The sequence below is a fragment of the Thalassophryne amazonica genome, chromosome 8 (assembly GCF_902500255.1).
Source record: "Thalassophryne amazonica chromosome 8, fThaAma1.1, whole genome shotgun sequence".
NCBI lineage: Eukaryota > Metazoa > Chordata > Actinopteri > Batrachoidiformes > Batrachoididae > Thalassophryne > Thalassophryne amazonica.
Window position 1 is genome coordinate 6,451,070 of NC_047110.1, and position 22,389 is coordinate 6,473,458.

Consider the following 22,389-nt stretch of genomic DNA (forward strand, 5'->3'; position numbering starts at 1 on the left):
TCCTGGATGAAAACCTGCTCCAGAGCGATCTTGACCTCAGACTGGGGCGACGGTTCATCTTTCAGCAGGACAATGGGCCTCATTCACCAATATCTTGTTAAGAATCTCCTTAGATTCCTTCTTAAGCTGTGCCTAACAAAGCTGAGCCTAAGAAAACTCTGTCAGATTCATCAATGGGTTCTTAAACCGCAGAATTGTTCGCAGCTGAATCCCATCTCCTCATAAACTGAAAGAGCATGCCTGGTGAGCCTAGCATATGATTTAGCATAAGTAACAGCCCATCAATGCCCATAAGAGGGCATGTTCCTGACACTTGGCATGTCCACAGGCAGATTTCATAAAGAGGAGCAAAATGCTGAAAGCAAAAGCAAAATTAATTTCAGCACAAAAGGCAAAGAAAATAAAGAACTGGGTAGTTCCGAGGAGGAGGTAATGTTGCATAATTATTATCCATAATTCATTTTGTGTAAAAAAAAAAAAAAAAAAAAAACTATACAAATTTTTATATATTGACACATTACAACAGGGCGGCTTAGTGTTTAGCACTGTTGCTTCACAGCGTGAAGGTCATGGGTTCGATTCCAACTTGTGGCCTTTCTGTGTGGAGTTTGCATGTTCTCTTCTCCCTCCGGCTGCTCCAGCTTCCATGCACCACAAAGCATTTGTGCTTAGGGCACCCATATGGCTAGCACCGGCTCTGCCTGGAATTTGGAAGAAAACCTACCTCGAGAGGGCTCTCACAGGGCGCACTCTGTCTGTTGGCCACTGGTGTGTGCAAATAATTGTAGCGACAGGTGTACGAGGCACTGGAGGCAGCTCTGATTTTTCATGAACAGCATGCAGTTCCTCCTTCGTGCGCTACTCGGCTTCAATCGTGTTATGTGTGAAAGGGCCCTTAATTGTGTCTGTGGCTGATGGGTTGAGTCTCTGCTGTGAATTGATCCTCTTCTTCAGTGGTGGGCACAGATAACCAAAAAATTAACTTCGGTAACAGATAATCAGATAACTGAAAAGTTATCTTTGATAAAGATAAAACAATAAGCCACCCAAAAATGCATCAGAACTTACAGATAACCGATAAATTCCAGTATTGTCTCTGGTACACTTGCAACTACTAACAAACTGATTTTGAGTTTTAACACAATCGCTTCTGAAAGCATCAAAAGTGACAACAGACCCAAACAACAGAGCCCACACTTCTTTGAACATCTTGCCCCCTGCTGGAATTTCCTGTTTACTACATGGCTTCCAGCAAAGAAGCAACAGAGAAGCTACAAAGCTCAACTCTACTCAATCACAATGCTTCTGTCAGGCGGAGGTCTTGGAAAATAAAGCAGTGCTGAGTTATGGTTTGGTGTATAAATAAAATGAATACTGATAGAATAACTCCATTAATGTCAATTGTGTCATTTGTACACATTTAAGATATATCTTTTAATGTTGAATAATGCACAAATTCTGAAGTTTTGTAACAAACACAGACAGACTGCAAAGGATTCTGGGTAAAATGTACCTCCGCTAAACACTGATTGGTTGAGTCATTCATTATGTAAACCAACACGTTAATGTGAGGTGTGTTGGTGTTTACAGATAAATGTGGTTTTGTAAAATATGCCATTTTTTATTTGTAAAAACAGGCATTTTCATGCACCTCTCGCACTGTGCCTGTGCAAACACCACAGAACTGTCTTGTAATGTTTGTTTTTTTTTTTGTTTTGTTTTTAACTTTGTCTCCCATCGAAAGTTTTTGTAAATTAAGTTTGAAAAAAAAAAGCTTCCGTTTACGTTTTGCTTCTGGAAACACGAGTCCGACGTGTGGTTTTTGAACGTACAATGTGTGTGAGAACATAAATCGTGCGCTTTGATCTTTTACACGTGTGTTACACTTTAAGCTGGAACCGAGTACAGTGATTGAAAATATCAGCCCAGCTTCAGTTTGAATACTGCCTGAAATCACAATCTTTTTTTGGAGAGGGGAATAAAGTCCGTGCACACTAAGCATCCACAGAGCATCAAATACCCATGAGCCTCGCTGTTGCAAACAATTTAAAGAAAAGAAAAAAAAAAAGAAAAATTATTAAAATGAATAAACAAATGAGTGGAGAGACTCGTAGTTTGATTAAAAAGTTGATTGGAGAGGGGAAAACTTATACGCAGGTGCAAAAAATTATAGGCTGTTCATCTACAATGATCTCCAATGCTTTAAAATGGACAAAAAAACAGAGACGTGTGGAAGAAAACGGAAAACAACCATCAAAACTGATAGAAGAATAACCAGAATGGCAAAGGCTCACCCATTGATCAGCTTCAGGTTGATCAAAGACAGTCTGGAGTTACCTGTAAGTGCTGTGACAGTTAGAAGACGCCTGTGTGAAGCTAATTTATTTACAAGAATCCCCCGCAAAGTCCCTCTGTTAAATAAAAGACATGTGCAGAAGAGGTTACAATTTGCCAAAGAACACATCAACTGGCCTAAAGAGAAATGGAGGAATATTTTGTGGACTGACGAGAGCAAAACTATTCTTTTTGGGTCCAAGGACCGCAGACAGTTTGTGAGACGACCCCCAAACTCTGAATTCAAGCCACAGTTCACAGTGAAGACAGTGAAGCATGGTGGTGCAAGCATCATGATATGGGCACGTTTCTCCTACTATGGTGTTGGGCCTATATATTGCATACCAGGTATCATGGATCAGTTTGGATATGTCAAAATACTTGAAGAGGTCATGTTGCCTTATGCTAAAGAGGACATGCCCTGGAAATGGGTGTTTCAACAAGACAATGACCCCAACCACACTAGTCAATGAGCAAAATCTTGGTTCCAAACCAACAAAATTAATGCCTCGCAGATGTGAAGAAATCATGAAAAACCGTGGTTATAAAACTAAATACTAGTTTAGTGATTCACAGGATTGCTAAAGAAGCAGTTTGAACATAATTTTGAGTTCGTAGCGTCAACAGCAGATGCTACTATTATTGTGAACACCCCCTTTTCTACTTTTTTTTTTTTTTTTACTAATAGCCCAATTTCATAGCCTTAAGCGTGTGCATATCATGAATGCTTGGTCTTGTTGGATTTGTGAGAATCTACTGGTACCTTGTTTCCCATGTAACAATAAGACATATACTCAAAACCTGGATTAATCTTTTTAGTCACATAGCACTACTATTATTCTGAACACTACTGTACACCACGTTTTTGTGCATACGCACGCTTTGTACATGAGGGTCCTGGTGATGTGTTTTATCTCAAAGAGGTGACACTCAAACTGTGATTAAAGCCTGTATGAGGTCATAAAGGTACAAACACACGTGAAACATATTCACAGGCAATTTATTTTTGATTGAAATTATTTCACATCAGTTATTTTTCCTGGTGAATTTGTATTTTATTACAACAGCCACGGAGCAGCAGCAGCAATAATCACCCAGCAGAAGCAGATCAATGCGGAGAGCAGGAGCGAAACGTGACGCCACCCTTTGTCCAGCTGCCAAGATTAGATTGCCACAAGGAATCATGGGAACCAGGATCCTGGTGGTTTTCCTTTTTGTTTTTACATCAGTCTGTCTGGACTCTGGTCCTGCTCCATTCTACACAAAACGTGAGAGTCTTTACAGTTTGTGAAGAACTGAAGTACAGTGAATTCCACAGGAAATGTACAGAACACGTGTTTCTACACTCAAAGAAAAACAACCAGCAGCGCCCGTTTGACGACTCGCGTCGCACAACATTCACATGTTTAAAGGTCACGCTGCTGTGATTCCATGCTGGATTTGTGTCGTTATTCCACCTTCGACTTCCCAACACGGTTACGGAGAAGCAGAAGGTGGAAGTCGTCACGGCAACGTTGAACAAAGTGCTCAGCGGAATTTAATCCGCTAAAATCCTTCAACCCGCTCAGTCATGTGACTTCAGACCAGCGAGAGGAGTTTAAAGTGGGATCACAGTGAAGTGAAGCAGTGACACTACAGCGCCCCCTGGCGGACAAACACATTACACCAGCTTCCCTTTTCCATCTGAAAGTCAACGCGTTCAGCAGCCATTATTGGATTATCTTGGATTATCTGCACTGTTTATCAAACGCCTCAGGATGCAGGCTGCCTATTGGCTGTGAGACACACCGTGAGGCATTATGGGTAAGTTCTGGTCGGTCCCAAACAATCCTTAACAGATTTTTACAAAATGGGCTTAAAGTACTGAAAACACACATTTCAGACAATATGTCATTAAAAATAAAAAACACAAAACAGAGTTTGATGAGGGCAGATGTTCTGATTCATTGCTGATTGGTCGAATGCGCAGTGCAGACACAAGTCACATGGTGGACTCCAACCGTCACCTTTATTATGCCACCTCATGAAGCTGCAATTGGATAAGATAGACAAAAGTTCATAAGATAATGAAAAGTACGGGTGGCAACCAGCAGCCAGACCATATGTGGGCGTGGCCTTCTCCAGTCACTGGTGTCCTCAACACCGACAAATTTGTGTGCTGGATCGTACCAGAGAAGCATGCCACGCGGACGAAGTCCCCGACATAACGTCTCCAAAGGACCCAGAGACGGGCCGCCGTCAGTCAGGAGAGACGACATGCAACTTATTTATAAAAATCTTTAAGAATTGTTTGGGAAATTTGCCAAAGAAAGCTTTAAGCTGGTCAGACATTAAACCCAAAAACTGTTCAGGTACTTTTTGCCCTGGACAACTGCACGTCCTGGATGACAACCACCCAGGGAGATAATCGGTCCATGCCCACTTCCTGAAAGTAACCATCTACCCGCTGCAGCCAGAACCGAACAACAAAAATAAAATAAAATTCTGACAGAGGAGAACTCTTATCAGGTAAACAAAATTTTTTTGTTTCGTCTTTTTTTTTTTTGGCTGCAAAGACGTCAGATGTTGTAAGAAAAGACAAAAACTGTACTGTGTTTAATAAGGTTAACACTCACTGCTGGTTCATATCAAGTACTTTATTAAAAAAAATACCTGATCTTGTCAGAGTGGTGCATCCGTGGAGGTCAGAATATAATCAAATTATCAAACGAGGCCTCGCTTGATTATCCACGTTTAAACTGTCGCATGTCATTTTTAAATATTTGCACAGAAGAGCAGCGAGGGGACGCCTCAGGCGAAAGCACCAGTGTTTGATTTGGCTTTGAAAGAAAAATAAAAATTCACTTGCTCAACCAGTCACGTCTGTTCGCAGTACATCCTACTACAGTACAGTACAGCCAATCAGAAAGAGGTTTACACGGGCGCTCTCCGTTTCAGTCATTTGTCTCGGCCACAGCGTGATTGCAACCGCCATCACAACTTGGACATCTTTATAAAAACAAATTCGCTAAATTACAAAATAAAAGGAGCAGGTGATGCAGCAAAACTGTACATGCAAGAAAACCAAAAAATACCAACAAGAACACAAATACAAAGGGGCCAAGGAGCCCCCCCCCGAGAGGGCACGCCCCTCTCTACAAAACACCATACCTCTACCAACTGACACCAGGAGGGGGCAGCACACACACCATCACTGTGATGTCATAAGGTGGGTTGTTCAAAAAGGCCCAGTCTCATCAACTCAAAGGAAAAATGTGGCCCAAGTCTGCCATCTTCTGTCAATCACAGGGAACAGCTCCGCCCTCTGCTGTCGGTTGGTGGAGGAAGCTAAAGTGAGCAAATTAAATTTGTTGACAAAATGTCTTAAGCATATTATTAGTTGAAAACATACTTACTTTAGATTACATTGCACTTTGTGTGAATAAAAACACACTGATGAAGGCAACAGCTGCTCGCCAACAGAGGAGGAAAAAAAAACCCGAGAGAAATGACAAAGAAGAAACGTTTCAAAAATGATTCAGAGAGTCAAAGACGAGTATGTACAAGCACATGTTACAGGATATCAAAGAGGTCCTAAAACTAGACCCAGGACGGCCGAATAACAACAAAGTCCCCAAGGCCATCCAGAAAACCGTCATGGCACTCGATAAATAGGAAACACAGCGGACGGCTTCCGATCTCTTCTGTTCCAAACGTAATAAGATGGATGGACGACCAACGCTGAAACTGGGACCTGCTTCCTGATGGGCTGCTGACGACCCAGAGAGGAGGAGGAGGAGGAGAAGAAGAGTCTGTCGGCGTGGGTACCACAATATACGAAGGCAACGTTTGGAGGGAATGTAGACGACACATTTGGAGTGGGCGTGGCTTTTCCACACTTCGGTCCACAATGACTCCATATAAACAGTAAATGCTGGATGATTGACAGGTACAGGTTCAACGTGTCCGTGTCTCATTACAAAGATATCAAATCCTCCACTAGAGGCGCTGTTACGGTTGGCTGTGGCCAGAGCCAGAACATCAGGGTGTCAAAGCCAGCGGGGTGCTCCGCAGGTTTGGGCCGCGAGGCGTTCAACACACTGGGACGTTTCATACGTCGGTCAGCATTAATGCTATTAAACCACAAAATAAAGAAATTCACAGGAAGAAACTGAAGTCAATCAATATTTGGCAAACGTCCATCATCTGTGAGGAAAAAACTAAGCAGGGGTAACAATACCGCTGCAGCACAGCAGAGGGAGCTGTGCACAGATGTGCTCCATTGACTCGTTTTCTGAAACAACGCAGGAATCCAAATCGAGCGCATTTACTTCATTAATGTCAAGACAAAACCGAGGAGGGGCCGTGGGACAGTGTGAAGACCGTCCAGCTAATGCTACACGACGTGACGTCATCAGTATGTACACAGAGAAACACGGCTCTCCCTAAAAACATCTTCAGCGGGACGATTCTCATGTTTTCGATATAAAGACATAAAATATCAAAGCACAGATGTCTGGAAAAATATGTTCATTCAAGTTGATAGAAAGGTTTTGTGAGGAGGCGTGGTCTGTGAGGGACAGGCACAGTCTTCCGAGGTAGCACCCCCCAAAGAGCCGCAAGCAGAAGAAGAAACAACGGGGGCTGGACGTGTCTGGGTGGAGCTACACCTGGATCGCACAAGTTCTGGAATGTGACTCGCTTCATCCAGGCTGCTTCCTGTTTTGGGCCGAGGGTTGGGGGTGGAGCTTGGTGTGAAAACAGACACAGGTGTATGTGAGACAAAGACAGCTGTGTCCTCGCATCGTGCCAATGAAGACAACATACGATAAGTGAGGAAAATAAAGGAGGTGTGCGAGGCTCAGGGACGCTGTGACGCCAGCTTGCTGCTGGTGGCGCCACTGCAGGTTTGCTGATGACACCTGAAGCTGTTGGAGGCTCCTCCCCCTCTGTCCTCACATCAGGATGTCAGCTTTCCAGGTGTAATAATGGCGATGATGAAGATGACATCACCACACGGTGTGCCGTGTGTTGATGGGCGTGGCCAATCACCAGGCCTCCGTGTAACGGACGTCCACATTTTTCAGGTTTGGCAGTTTGGCCTGCAGAGACACAAATGGTTTAGTGATGTCACAGTCTGTCTCAGAAGACCGTGTCTCACTGCAGGTCAACGGGTCTCACCTTCAGGTCTTCGTACGTGTCTGCAGTCAGCTTGGTGCTGTTCATGTTCAGGCTGCACAGACTCTTCATGGCTGAAAGAAAGCACACGTTCACCACGTCAGCAAACAACAAAAAACAACTCTGCACAGTGATGAAGTAAACAACAAAAAACAACTCTGCACAGCGATAAAGTAAACAACAAAAAACAACTCTGCACAGCGATAAAGTAAATAAACAACAAAACAACTCCGCACAGTGATAAAGTAAAAAACAAGACACAGTGATAAAGTAAAAAAACAACTCAGCAGTGATAAAATAAAAAAAACAACTCAGCACAGTGATAAAGTAAAAAAAAACAACTCAGCACAGTGATAAAGTAAAAAAAAACAACTCAGCACAGTGATAAAGTAAAAAAAACAAACAACTCGACACAGTGATAAAGTAAAAAAAAAAACAAAAAACAACTCGACACAGTGATAAAGTAAAAAAAAACAAAAAAAACAACTCGACACAGTGATAAAGTAAAAAAAAAAAACAACTCGACAGTGATAAAAGTAAAAAAAAAGTTTTTAGAAGAACGTGTTCCAGTGGTGAAGTTTTTAAAGTAGAGGTTGACAGGAACCACGAGTCAGTTACTGGTAAACACAGGACACAAACAACCAATGAGCAGCCTGGACACAACCTCAACACGCCAACCCGCACAAGACACCTCCTGAAGACGTGTCTCATCCAGCAGAGGACACGGATTTGTTCTTCATTCAGTTTGACCAAAACAAACCCAGACAAAGACACTGAACAAAGAGACAACGTGTCTTCAGTGTTTGCTTACAGCTGAGAGCCAGCAGGCCGGCGTCTGTCACGGGCGTCTCACACAGGTTCAGCACCTGCAGACAGGCCAGGTGCTCCGACAGCAGCCGCAGGCCAGCGTCCCCGAACTGACAGCAAGACACAGACGGCAAAGACATGAGACCTGACGCAGCTCACCGCCTACCGTCTGTGTCCCTCCCTCTGTCTATATGTCCCTCTGTCTGTATCTGTGTTTCCCTCTGTCTGTCTGTATCTGTAAGTCCCTCTGTCTGTATCTGTGTGTACCTCTTTGTCCCTCTATGTGTGTGTGTCTCTCTTTGTCTGTGTCTCTGTCGGTATTTCTGTTGGTATATGTGTGTGTCTCTGTCTGTCTGTGTTTCAGTTTGTCTATCTGTGTATCCGTCTGTGTGTGAGTCTCTGTCTTTCTGTGTCTCTTTTTGTCTGTGTGAGAGTCTTTCTGTGCCTCTCTTTGGCTGTCTCTGTCTTTCTGTGCCTCTCTTTGGCTGTCTCTGTCTTTCTGTGTCTCTCTTTGTGTGTGTGTGTGTCAGTCTGTGTCTGTCTCTGTTGGTACCTGTATGTGTGTCTGTGTCTCTCTTTGTCTGTGTGTGAGTCTCTGTCTTTCTGTGCCTCTTTTTGTCTGTGTGTGAGTCTCTGTCTTTCTGTGCCTCTGTCTCTGTCTCTCCTTGTGTGTGTGTGAGTCTCTGTCTTTCTGTGCCTCTCTTTGTCTGTGTCTCTGTCTTTGTGTGTCTCTCTTTGTCTGTGTGTGTCTCTGTCTGTGTCTGTTGGTACCTGTGTGTGTCTGTGTGTCTGTCTGTGTCTCTCTTTGTCTGTGTGTGTGTGTCTGTGTCTCTGTTGGTACCTGTGTGTGTCTCTGTCTTTCTGTTGGTACCTGTGTGTGTCTCTCTTTGTCTGTGTGTCTCTGTTGGTACCTGTGTGTGTCTCTGTCTTTCTGTGTCTCTCTTTGTCTGTGTTTCTGTTGGTACATGTGTGTGTCTGTGTTTATGTTGGTACATGTGTGTGTCCCTGTCTGTGTCTCTCTTTGTCTGTGTGTCCTTGTCTGTGTCTCTCTTTGTCTGTGTGTCCCTGTCTGTGTCTCTCTTTGTCTGTGTGTGTCTCTCTTTGTCTGTGTGTGTCTCTGTCTGACTGTGTTTCTTTGTCTGTGTGTGTCTCTGTCATTCTGTTTCTTTGTCTGTGTGTGTCTGTCATTCTGTGTCTCTCTTTGTCTGTGTGTGTCTCTGTCATTCTGTGTCTCTCTTTGTCTGTGTGTCTCTGTCATTCTGTGTCTCTCTTTGTGTGTGTCTCTGTCTGACTGTCTCTCTTTGTCTGTGTGTGTCTCTCTTTGTGTGTGTCTCAGACTGTCTCTCTTTGTCTGTGTGTGTCTCTCTTTGTGTGTGTCTCTCTTTGTGTGTGTGTCTCTCTTTGTCTGTGTGTGTCTCTCTTTGTCTGTGTCTCTGTCTGACTGTGTCTCTCTTTGTGTGTGTCTCTGTCTGACTGTGTCTCTCTTTGTCTGTGTTTCAGTTCTGTGTGTCTCTGTCTGTGTTTCTGCTGGTACCTGTGTGTGTCTGTGTCTCTCTTTGTCTCTGTGTGTCTCTGTCCGTACCTGTGTGGACCAGAGGTTAAGCTGTTTGAGTGACGGCAGCTTGATGAGCTGCTCGGCACAGGCACTGGTGACGTTGGTGAAGGCCAGGCTCAGGTTCTCCAGGTTCCCAAAGGAACCAGAACTTAAGAGGCGAGCCAGGTCGGCGTCCTGAAAAAGGAGCAAAGGTGATGTGTGTGTCACGCTGGGGGACGTGCAGCAGCTTAGCTGTGTGCTCACCGTGGACTTGGAGGGAAGTGTCAGGCGGGTGGGACCTCCCTTCCTTTGCTGTGAGAGAGAGAGAGAGAGAGAGAGAGAGAGAGAGAGAGAGAGAGAGAGAGAGAGAGAGAGAGAGAGAGAAATCAAACTCTTGTACAAAGTTTTTCAGACACAAGGTGGCGAGAGTGAGCAGCTTAACAGATGCTGCATTAATGTCATAAGAGGAAATGGGAGATGTGAACACTCTCTAAAACAAACAAGTGGTAAAAAAAAAAAAAGATGGAATGTATGGAAAAAACATTAAAAAAGATTGGAAATGTAAGAAACATGAAACCAATACCCAGAGTCTTTTGTTTTAACCCTTTATGACCGATGAATGTTCCTCCAAAGTAAAGGTTTATTACTCCTGAACATATGACAAAGACATTTATTTTGTACAAACTGACTGAAAACAATTCAATATTTCATGGAAAAAAAAGTTCATCATCGACCTGACAATATCGAGTCCAACATGAATGATAATTACTGAGGGATCCAAATCAAGAAGCCCGAACCATTTTTTTTTTTAATTTTATGCCATAAAATTCAAATGTGTAAAAAGCCAAAAAGTGGAAAACATTTGGCAGCACTTTATTAAAAATAAACCCTCATTCATACACTATCAGGACGAGGAAAGTATATGATATATACCAAATACTATCATGTAATAACCAGGGGTTTCTAGAGAATTTGTTTTACTATTTTTAATTACAAATTTTCTAATGCAAACAAAAAATGTTTTTAACTTCAAAATGTACAGTATTAAGAAATTAATCAAGGTTAAAAAAAAAGAATATGTTTGCAAGGACATTCTTTAGAAAACTGCTGCGTATAAATGAGCAGTTCTGACACTCCTCTGACACACTTTTCTGAACTCGTCTTTCATACGTCATTTCTATTGGAAGCGGGAAGCTACGTCAAACTCACTGTGGCCGAAGTTCAACTCAATCCAACTTTCACAACTGTGCGCTGTGACGCTCTCCACAAGTTCTCTTATACTCACTCGACTGGTAAGCACTGAAAGCCAAGATAGGCATGTCCAAACTTGTCCTCTAACACTCCGAAACGGAGGTGTTCCTTTGTCTCGTTTCATCAGCGAATCGGTCGTGATGCGCGAAGCCTCCGCGCGGCTTTCCATGACAAAATCTCTTGTTAAAAGTGAAATCTGCCGGAAAATGGCTGATGTCCAGCTCTTGTGATAACCAGAGAAAGAGCACACGATGGTCTCGTATCCACAGAGCCATCAGCTTAGAAATGATCCAGTGGTTTGTGCCGCGACATCGCAGCTCGGAGCGCGGCGCACCGACCGTCCTTAAAGGGGTCCTTAAAGCTGTAGTTAAAGTCCTTATTCTCTGTGAAGCCCGTAAAATTTTCACCAAAAGCCAGATAACTTTTTCAAATGGTTTCCAGGAGCCAGTCTCTAACAGCTTCTGAAAAAATTCTGATGGAAAAAAAGTCCTTTTCATTCCGCCATTTCCAGACAATGAAAATCCGACGAGGGGGCGGGACCACTCCTTCCTTTTGGAGAGTAGAGCTGTTCTCTTCTTATCTCTGGAATTCAGGTTTTGGTCTTCAGCTCCATCACTGGAAGTTTTTGAAGTGCATGTGGATTTACAAGGTTCTCTGCACCAGTGTTGTAAAGTAACAAAGTAGAAATACTTTGTTACTGTACTTAAGTAGAATTTTGATGTATCTGTAGTTTACTTTGTTATTTACAGTTCTGGCAACTTTCACTTTAACTCCACTACATTTCCTCAATAAAACATATACTTTTACTCCAATACATTTCCGTTAACCATCTCTGTTACTCGTTACTACAATATAAAAGTAGAGGAAATTTGATTGGGGCAATGCATGTTTGCGGAGGTGAAAGGAAGCTGTAACGCAGCGGTATGCTGTACCGGGATGAGCTATACAGTACTCTACAGCCGATACACAGGGGTACGCCTTGGAAGAGTAACTTTCACCCCTGCAGCATCAAGTTTAAAAGATAAAAAATATAAAAGATGAAAGGTTCAATCAGCACCCCCGCTGAGGAAAACAAGAATGGGGAGGGTGAAAACCATCTGCACTCTGGACTTCAAAGGCATACATGCTGATGCATACACAAATAGACACAGATGGGCTCCCACTGGAGTCCAGCGCACGATCGGCGTTAACACACACTTAAGGGGAAAACTTCAATACCAACAAAACTGGCTGGCATTTCTGTTTTCTTTAATTTTATTTGAAATTTTGGCGGAGAAGCAGTGCCGTGTTTAGGTTAGAGAGCGCAAAGAGCGCCATTGTTTGGTTGCTTTGCAGTGGTTGGTGGGGGTGATGCTTGCAAAGTTTTTTTGTTGTTTTTTTTTTTACTTTTCCTTAAATTTCCTTAAACTGTGTCAAAGTCTGTGACCGTTCTGTTTCACAAGAGCCTGGCTGTTGTGTTTAACAGAAAAGTGTGTGATGGTCTTCCAAGAAAAAGAATGGCAACATTCTTTACATCTATTGCCATCCACCTGTTGCTCACTCATCCCATCACCAAGACCAACTGTTCCGCCAGAGGCAGATGCAGCTTTTTACAGGGGCTGAGGCCCCCTCCTGGTTTATTCAGACACCACACTGGCTTTCTTTTCTGTCTCCGTTTCACTACCCACTCGTTTTGAATTTTACTCAATACTTTTACTTGAAGAACATTTTATATGAGAACAAGTACATTAAATATCACATACTTTAAGACTTTTACTCAAGTAATATTTTACAAGGAGACTTTAACTTTTACCAAAGTAATTTTATGGCACAATCCCAATTCCAATGAAGTTGGGACATTGTGTAAAATGTAAATAAAAACAGAATACAATGATTTGCAAATCCTCTTCAACCTATATTCAATTGAATACATCACAAACACAAAATATTTGATGTTCAAACTGATAAACTTTATTGTTTTTGTGCAAATATTTGCTCATTTTGAAATGGATGCCTGAAACATGCTTCAAAAAAGCTGGGACAGTGGTATGTTTATCACTGTGTTACATTACCTTTCCTTCTAACAACAGAGAGTTTGGGAACTGAGGACTCACTCACTAATTGTGAGTGTCATGACTGGGTATAAAAGGAGGATCCCCAAAAGGCTAAGCCGTTCACAAGCAAAGATGGGGCGAGGATCACCACTTTGTGAACAACTGCGTCCAACAGTTTAAGAACAATGTTTCTCAATGTTCAATTGCAAGGAATTTAGGAATTCCATCATCTACAGTCCATATTATAATCAGAAGATTCAGAGAATTTGGAGAACTTTCTACACATAAGACGCAAGGCTGAAAACCAACATTGAATGCCCGTGACCGTCAAATGAAGTCCAGCTGATAGAATGTTAATCATCTTTGCCTTCCCAGTTGAATTCATTTCTCCCCCAGGCTTTGCCAAGGAAAGCGGCACAGGTGACAACTCATGCTTAAGAATATTAAGCATATCTACACTGCGTCCTCCTCTGAGTGCATTTATAAGTCTCTGCAGAATTCTTCGGTCAGCTTTTATGGTCTTCTGGATGTTTTGTTTGCTTGAAACATTTGATTTGTACATATCTGCAAAGGTTTTGGACTTGTGTTTCTTCATGCTTTCATGAAATCCACACCCTCTTTGCCCAAGTCTTTCTTTCACATTGCTTAACATTGCCTTTTTTCCACATTCTTCAGCACTTAACAGGTCTTGGACAATGTCTGTAGGTGGAGCATCTTTTGTTGCCAAAGACACCAGGGGGATATCTTCCTCTGAAATATCCTCAGTATTTTCATCTACTGGGACCCAAGATATCCTGAACACATCCAACTTTGGCAGAGTGGAAGTGAGCTTCTTCACATCTTCAATGTCCCTATTTGTACGTGATGGTGGACTGTCTGAATGGTGCATTACAGCATCTTCATCTCCTACTCCAAAGAGGACCCTAGTTTCTTCTGAAATCTTGGATCTCTCTGACCATGTAATGCAAAACTTTTCTCGGGCTGTCTCATTTTGTGTAATACCTATTATACCGTTGTGCAATTTGCAGATACGATTCATCCATTCTGTTGCTTGGTCCACTGGGTTTGCCATGGCCAAAAATATAGGAATTGACACCAACATTATTCAAATCAGGCAAAAAATGACTCAATAAGCTGAAATTTGCTAAAATGGTGGCCATCTTGAAAAATGGCAGCCATTTTATGATTTTTCAATTTTGAATTTTTAATTGAAAAGGGTAATCTTTATGATTTATGACCTCAAGGATACACCAAAGTCACATTTTAAGTATATTTTTTTAATGCCAATTACAAAAAAAATTCTTTGACCTTGATGTTTTCGTGACCTTGAAAATGACTTTAAAAGTCAAAAATCAGCTCGGCATCCGGCATATTCATATTCAGCATACATGAAATGACCTAAATCACATGGGTGCCGGCTTTTAACAAGAAGATGCCTCTTGGTTATTTTTTTTCCAACTTGGCTGGCCTACTAATACCTTATAGTAAAAAGTCACTTATATTCTTGTGTAAATTCATGCAGCCTAAATCCATTCAAAGCCACAATGTCTTATTTTACAATGAAAGAGTCTAGATTAGCAAAAAAAACAGCATAAACAGCAGAATGTTTATTTTCCAGGAAGAGAAAAATTCTTACCGTGTTTTCCTGAGAGGACACAGTTCACTTTTCCTGTTTCTTTTATCTTTCAGGTGTGTTGATGAAGCCAGCGACGATTCCACAGATTCTTGTCACAGAGAGAAGATGGCGAGAAAGACTGTTTGAAAAAGTCTTTCTCGCCATCTTCTTTCTCTCTGTGCGATGTCGGTCCGTGACACAGATATGCTGCATAAATCTTCTTTTAAAAACTTGAAAGCTCTAAAAGTTTGGGATGTCCACATGCTAAGTTTAGCTTAAGCGTCGCACAGGGGCCACACAGCGTTGCCGCAGCAACCAACCAACCAGTCCTGCTTTATGACAACTGTCGTAACAGCTACGCTTTGAGTGGCATTTGTCCTCCGCGAAACTCCGCGGATCCAAGGAAACCGATTTGTATCTGTAACACACAGATCAGTGTCCACGGACTTATAAAACTTACACGATGTCGTAAAAGAAGAGAACGCTTTGCGATAAGCATTTTAAAAATTCTGTACTGTTCACGATTAATCACTAACACCCCACCCCACCCTCCCCATGATGAAATTCGCGGAATCCCGCAGATCCGCAGAATTTTCACAGCCCTGTTACAGGGGTGGTGGCCAAGTGGTTAATGTGCTTCGTTTCAGTGCAGAACGTTCTGGGTTCAAATGTGTAATGTGGAGTTCCGTCAGGAAGGGCATCCGGCGTAAAACCTATGCCAATCCAACATGCAGATCCACCTTGGATTTGCTGTGGCGACCCCAGGTGCAAAAACAAGGGAGCAGCCAAAGGGACTTACTTTATTGTGTAAAGGATCTTACCGCGTGGGCTCAGGAACACTTCAGAAAACCATTGTCAGTTAACACAGTTCGTTGCTACATCTACAAGTGCAAGTTAAAACTCTACCATGCAAAGCGAAAGCCAAACATCAACAACATCCAGAAACACCGCTGCCTTTTCTGGGCCCGAACTCATTTGAAATGGACAAACGCAAAGTGGAAAAGTGTGCTGTGGTCTGAGTCCACATTTCAAATTGTTTTTGGAAATCATGGACGTCGTGTCCTCTGGACAAAAGAGGAAAAAGACCATCCAGATTGTTACCAGCACAAAGTTCAAAAGCCAGCATCTGTGATGGTATGGGGGTGTTAGTGCCCATGGCATGGACAACTTACACATCTGTGATGGCACCATCAATGCTGAAAGGTACATCCGGGTTTTGGAGCAACACATGCTGCCATCCAAGCAACGTCTTTTTCAGGGACGTCCCTGCTTATTTCAGCAACACAATACCAAGCCACATTCTGCACGTGTTACAACAGCGTGGCTTCGTAGTAAAAGAGTGCGGGTACTAGACTGGCCTGCCTGCAGTCCAGACCTGTCGCCCATTGAAAATGTGTGGCGCATTATGAAGCACAAAATACGACAACGGAGACCCCGGACTGTTGAACAACTGAAGTCGTACATCAAGCAAGAATGGGAAAGAATTCCACCTACAAAGCTTCAACAATTAGTGTCCTCAGTTCCCAAACGCTTATTGAGTGTTGTTAGAAGGAAAGGTGATGTAACACAGTGGGAAACATACCACTGTACCAGCTTTTTTGAAATGTGTTGCAGGCATCCATTTCAAAATGAGCAAATATTTGTACAAAAACAATAAAGTTTATCAGTTTGAACATTAAATATCTTGTCTTTGTGGCGTATTCAATTGAATATAGGTTGAAGAGGATTTGCAAGTCATTGTATTTTGTTTTTATTTACATTTTACACAACATCCCAACTTCACTGGAAATGGGGTTCTAAGATACTTGTACTTTCACTCAAGTATCACTTTGAGGTACTTTATACAAGACTGCTCTGCACAGCAAATGTTGAAATGTCCCTGATGTCGGACAAGAAATGTTTTCTAAAAATAGAGAAACATGAAACAGGGCTGTGCTATTTTCTTTAAGGTTTGATTACTAGAGAGTTAAAATAATTAAAATAAAAAAAATCTAAGTTATTTAAAGTTCTAGTCACAACAGTATCAATTAAAAAAACAGTTTTTCTTTGGTAAAAATGAACAATTTACAAATATAAAATGTTCACTAAACTCGACTAGGTGGTTGATTCTGCAGCTAAAGGCTAAGCTAACGTTAGCCGATAAAACGTCAGTGTTCAGTGGTGCACTAACATCACGTTTTATTTTCAGATTATTCTTGCACATTTGCAGAATCTCTGTTGCTCAAACTGTGTGTGTGTGTGTATGTATATATATCCAAAAGTGAAGAATTTCAGACTGAGTGTGTCTGCTCTCGCTCTCTCTCTCTCTCTCTCTCTGTGGGTCTGTGACCTGCTGCTGTCTGTGTCTCTCTCTCTCTCTCTGACCTGGTCTGAGAGTCTCTGTCTGGCTCCTTCAGCTCCCTCTGGCGGTCACAGTGTGTGTGTGTGTGTGTGTGTGTGTGTGTATGTGTGTGTGTGTATGTGTGTGTGGTAATTCACCAGCTCCTTCAGCTCCCTCTGGCGGTCACACAGCTGCTCATACATGCGCACTCCGACCTGCGTGCTCTCCAGCGTGGAGATGATCTGCAGTTGTGTGTCTTTGTTCTCGATGATGTTGTACTCCAACATCAGACACAGGATCTTCACACAAAACAATCACTTCAGTCACTTTAATTCTGCTACTACAAATACTACCACAACTACTACAGTAGTACTCATGCATGCAGGAGCTGATCCGCAGAAACCAAGTTGGACAGTTTGGGATCTTTGGGGGGAGTTAGTGGTGTTGAGTTTCATAGAAACTGATTTACTGTCAAACTTTTCCTCAGCTGTATTTTTCCCGTCCTGTTTCAAAGCAGGTGTATTTTACTCTATGTTCCAAAGGTGCAAAAGAAGTCCTCAGGCCAAGGGGCTGTTACCAAGCTCCTTTTCTGTGCTGTGATAAAACACCAAATTCTGTCATTTAAATCCAGTTCAAACACATCTGTGCACTTTAATTTAGAATTAGAGGTTGCACATTTTTCTCTGTTCTTGCAGCAAATATTTATCATTAGACCTGGTTTAAAGCCTGACCAGTATGGATTTTTGGGTGGTCAATACTGGTATTAGGGAGTAAAAAACTGTGATTGAGACATGTCTGCCGATATATACATAAAACATGGAAATGATTCCTCACATTTTGTTTTCAAACCCTTATGACAAAAGAAGGTTTTCAGTTTGAATGAAGTTTATTATAAATAACGATAAGCAACAAACACCAATGCACGTCACACTGCCGTCACTCAGACTAGCACTCGCCACGTGACATCGCTCAGCAATTTAAAAAATAGATTTTGGGCCCGCTTAGCTGACAACTTAGCAACCACTTATCTGTTGTCACTGCAAAATGCCCACTTTGGCTGAAAATGAATGACAGTTTGTCACTCCGCCTCTGTCTCTAATGTGACCAAGGGGTGATGGGGCCCAAGCCATGCTTGACAGCATTGTAAACAATGCAACTGGAGGGCCCTCTGTTGGACAACCCACATAATGACACCACTTCAAAGAGCCAAAGTGCTTTCCTGCACTGTTTAGTCACCAAAATAAAATTTTAATATCAGCAAAAACAACTGATAATATTGGCCAACCAGCTGGGCTCTGGTTTAGATTTTAAACATGAGGCTTTATTACAAGGCAGAGGACTGTCCTCCTGACAGGGAGGTTAAACTGGATTTTATGACTTCTGTGTCTCTTGCAGCCTTCTTTACTCCGTCCTCTTCTTTCTGCCTGTCAACCTTCTGGTCTCATGTCAAGTCAGATGGTGGACTTATCTTCAGGTGATTCTGGACTAAGTTGACACAGTCAAATGTGGAGAAATGTCACTGTGCAGAAGACATTCAGTCACGAACAGCAGAGTGTGTTCATCACTCCTGATGATAATGAAATGACCAATGAGCCGTCACACGGCTGGAGGTCCACAGAAGAACAGACTGCAGAGCTCCAACTGAGTAATACTCCTGGAAATAAGACCCTTTCCCCATAACATCACTGAGCTGTTCTCTGTGTGCTGAATAGATTCTCCAGCCTGATTAGGTTCCAGTCCCTGCACGGACTCCCTGAGGACATTTTAATTTTCACTTCTTGGCTGATGGTAGGACACGTACCTCCACCATGGTTTGGTTTCCACGCAGGGCGAGCAGCATGCAGGGCCCAAGTTTGTTCTCCGCCAGCGACAGGAGGAACTTCTTGGTCTTATAGCAGGAGCCCATTAAGATATGAACCTGGACAAGACAAGACTCTGGTCTCAGACACAATCACAGAACATCAATGTTCAAATGAGAAAACCCCAAACAAACAAACAAAGACAATTAATAATAATAATAAAAATAAAAAAAAACACTAGCACGGTCAACAAACCACAAGAAAACAAACACTTTTAATAAATGACAAACAGTCAAAACACAATCAATCAATCAAACAAACACTATCAATAAATCACAAACAAATCCCAGTTTCAAATCCCAGCCTGACCGTAAAATCACTAAGGGCCCTTGGGCAAAGCCCTTTATCCTCTAGTTGCTCCCAGTGTGTAATGAGTGTATGGCAGCACCCTGACACTGGGGTGAATGTAAGGCATTATTGTAAATCACTGAGTGTGTGATGCAGATGGAAAAGGGCTATATAAACGGTCCATTTAACATCTACAAACAAACACTGTCAAAAAATCACAAACAAACTGTCAAATCACAAACAAACAAACAAAGCCAATAAATCACAAACAAGCACATACTGACAAAAAATAAATAAATTCACAAACAAACACAGTCAATAAATCACAAACAAACAAACAAGGTCAATAAATCACAAAACAAGGTCAATAAATCACAAGCAAAGAAACACGGTCAATAAATCACAAACAAACAAAGAAACAAGGTCAATAAATCAAACAAATAAACAAACAAGGTCAATAAATCACAAACAAACAAAGAAACAAGGTCAATAAATCAAACAAACACTGTCAATAAATCACAAACAAAGAAACACGGTCAATAAATCACAAACAAAGAAACAGTCAATAAATCACAAACAAAAGAAACAGTCAATAAATCACAAATAAACAAAGAAACACGGTCAATAAATCACAAACAAATAAACAAACAAGGTCAATAAATCACAAACGGTCAATAAATCACAAACAAAGAAACAAACATGGTCAATAAATCACAAAGAAACACGGTCAATAAATCACAAAGAAACACGGTCAATAAATCACAAACAAACAAACAAGCAAGGTCAATAAATCACAAACTGTCAATAAACAAACATGATCAAATGATCACAAACAAACAAGCAAGGTCAATAAACAATCCAATCCAAAATAAGCTCAATTCGAATAAATCAATTACAAACACATCTAAAAAAAATGGTCAAATAAGCTTCACATAGTGAGACTAAAAACAGAGAGGGAGGGGCCAACATTTAGTGAACAGCTGTCAGAATCAAAATCCATCAAGATCTGAAGCAAAGGAACATTTTCTACGAATTGTGGACGGACAGTACAGACACTTTGGCATGAAATTAGCCCACTGAACCTTTTGACCGGATGATCTAAATAAGCTAAAAACACGTCACACGTCAGGTGACATGTTTATGTTACACAGTGATGTTCAGAATTATGATGGTGAACTGGTCCTAACCACGCAGAAAACTTAAAACTTGTCCAATCACATCCAACCAGGCCTCACACATCCTGACACCCAGCAAAGTTTGCCAGCTGAAGTTACAGCGCCCCCATCTGTCCGTTCTCCTCACAGTCACTGCAGTCTGATCATGTCATCATCTCTGGATGACATTTGTTCAAGTCAGATGTAAAAAGTATAAAATCTCCCTGCTGTCAGTTACATTTGGAAGACTAACTAAAGATTGATCCAAGGAGAATTAATGACAATGAGAACATTATTAGGAATTATACTTTAAAAAAAATGATTTACGGTGTTCTTTTGGCTTCTTTTGAATCCACCTTCGATGATCACAGGACAGTTTTAAGTATGAAGATGAAGGTGAGAATCAGCACATCCGAATATTATTACAATGCACTGCGCGCCGACAGAGTCCTCTATGTGGCTCCGGTGGGGGACTCCATTGTTCTGCTGGGGGACACACACATGGGCAATGACAAGAGACACTTGGATGCCGTCCGACTGAAGAATAAGTCCTTCCGGGACATGTTACCTCAGAGGACTCCAGGGGCAGTTGCAAGGTACTGACAGGCCTGAAAGGCGGCAATACTGAAGGCTCTGGGTGTGGAGGGACTGTCTGGATGAGACGTCTCTTCAACATTGCGTTGAGGTCTGGGACAGTGCCTAAGGCGTGTCAAACTGGGGTGATGGTCCCCATATATAAAAATGGGGACCAGAGAGTGTGTGATGGCAAGCTCCATCAGGTTGGATGGGGAGCAGCATTTTTAGATCTCTCCAGAGATGTTCAATTGGATTCAGGTCTTGTTGAGGTTTAGCAATGTCAAAACAGAACCCTAAATGCAGCCAGTAATCAAAAACAGAGATGAGGTGAATAAACAAGTTGATTTATTAATCCTAAACAAGTGAAGACAGCCAACAGACTATTGGAGTGCCATGGGGTACAGGAGTCCAAAATCAAACACACTACTAAATCCAACAGTGACAAACAATACAAACTAAGACAAAAATGAGGTGTGGGAAGAAGGGTCCAAAATTACACAAAAACTAGAGTTCAAACAATCAAAAACACGACGAAAGGCACAGAAGCACATAAGAAAAGGGGCAATCTCAGGGTTCTCACAACAAGGGAGCCAACATGAAGAAACCAGTGAGTGAACAAAGATACAGGTGTGACTTAAATACCAAACAAATGATGAACAAAATGTAAGACAGGTGTGTGAAAAAGTTAAAGGTCACCAACAGACAGGAAGGTGGTTAAAAAAAACCCAAAAGATACGGAAGGTGAAGAAAGGAAACAACATAATTAAATTACAAGAAAAGATGTCAAACCCTACAGAATCAAAATACAAATCCCAGTACACAAAACTATGGAACATAAAGGTGTAAGAAGTGCACCAAAACAAGTACAAAAAGGAGGTAATCAAATAAGGTACTAAATCAAGATCTCTAACAGAAAAGCAATGTGGGGCTCAGCATAGAAATAAAAGTGCTATCATAGGAAAATGAACATGAATATTAAGAACCACTGAGGAAGCAATCAAAATGCAAAGTCTGAGCTCTGTCTGGGCCACTCAAGGACATTCACAGAGTTGTCCTGAAGCCACTCCTTTGATATCTTGACTGTGTGTTTAGGGTCATTGTCCTGCTGAAAGATGAACCGTCGCCCCAGTCTGAGGTCAAGAGCGCTCTAGAGCAGGTTTTCATCAAGGATGTCTACATTGCTGCATTAATCTTTCCCTCAATCCTGACTAGTCTCCCAGTTCCTGCGGCTGAAAAACATCCCCACAACATGATGCTGCCACCACCATGCTTTACTGTAGGGATGGTCCTGGTTTCCTCCAAACATGACACCAAAGAGTTCAATCTTTGTCTCATCAGACCAGAGAGGTTTGTTTCTCCTGGTCTGACAGTCCTTCAGGTGCCTTTTGTCAAGCTCCAGGTGGGCTGCCATTTGCCTTTTACTAAGGAGTAGCTTCCGTCTGGCCACTCTACCATACAGGC

General features: G+C 42.0%; 1 protein-coding gene across 1 annotated transcript in view; it reads right to left on the reverse strand.

Moving 5' to 3' along the window:
• Window positions 1–3,313: 3,313 nt before the first annotated feature.
• cmip (c-Maf inducing protein) overlaps window positions 3,314–22,389 on the reverse strand; it is a 132,574-nt gene continuing 113,498 nt past the window's right edge. The window contains exons 15-21 of the mRNA XM_034175706.1: window positions 18,853–18,969; window positions 17,210–17,350; window positions 10,097–10,144; window positions 9,881–10,027; window positions 8,303–8,408; window positions 7,495–7,565; window positions 3,314–7,415 (exon numbers count right to left, since the gene is read on the reverse strand). Of these exons, the coding sequence (XP_034031597.1) occupies window positions 7,362–7,415; window positions 7,495–7,565; window positions 8,303–8,408; window positions 9,881–10,027; window positions 10,097–10,144; window positions 17,210–17,350; window positions 18,853–18,969 (684 nt within the window). The 3' untranslated portion in view covers window positions 3,314–7,361. The remainder of the gene's footprint in view (window positions 7,416–7,494; window positions 7,566–8,302; window positions 8,409–9,880; window positions 10,028–10,096; window positions 10,145–17,209; window positions 17,351–18,852; window positions 18,970–22,389) is intronic.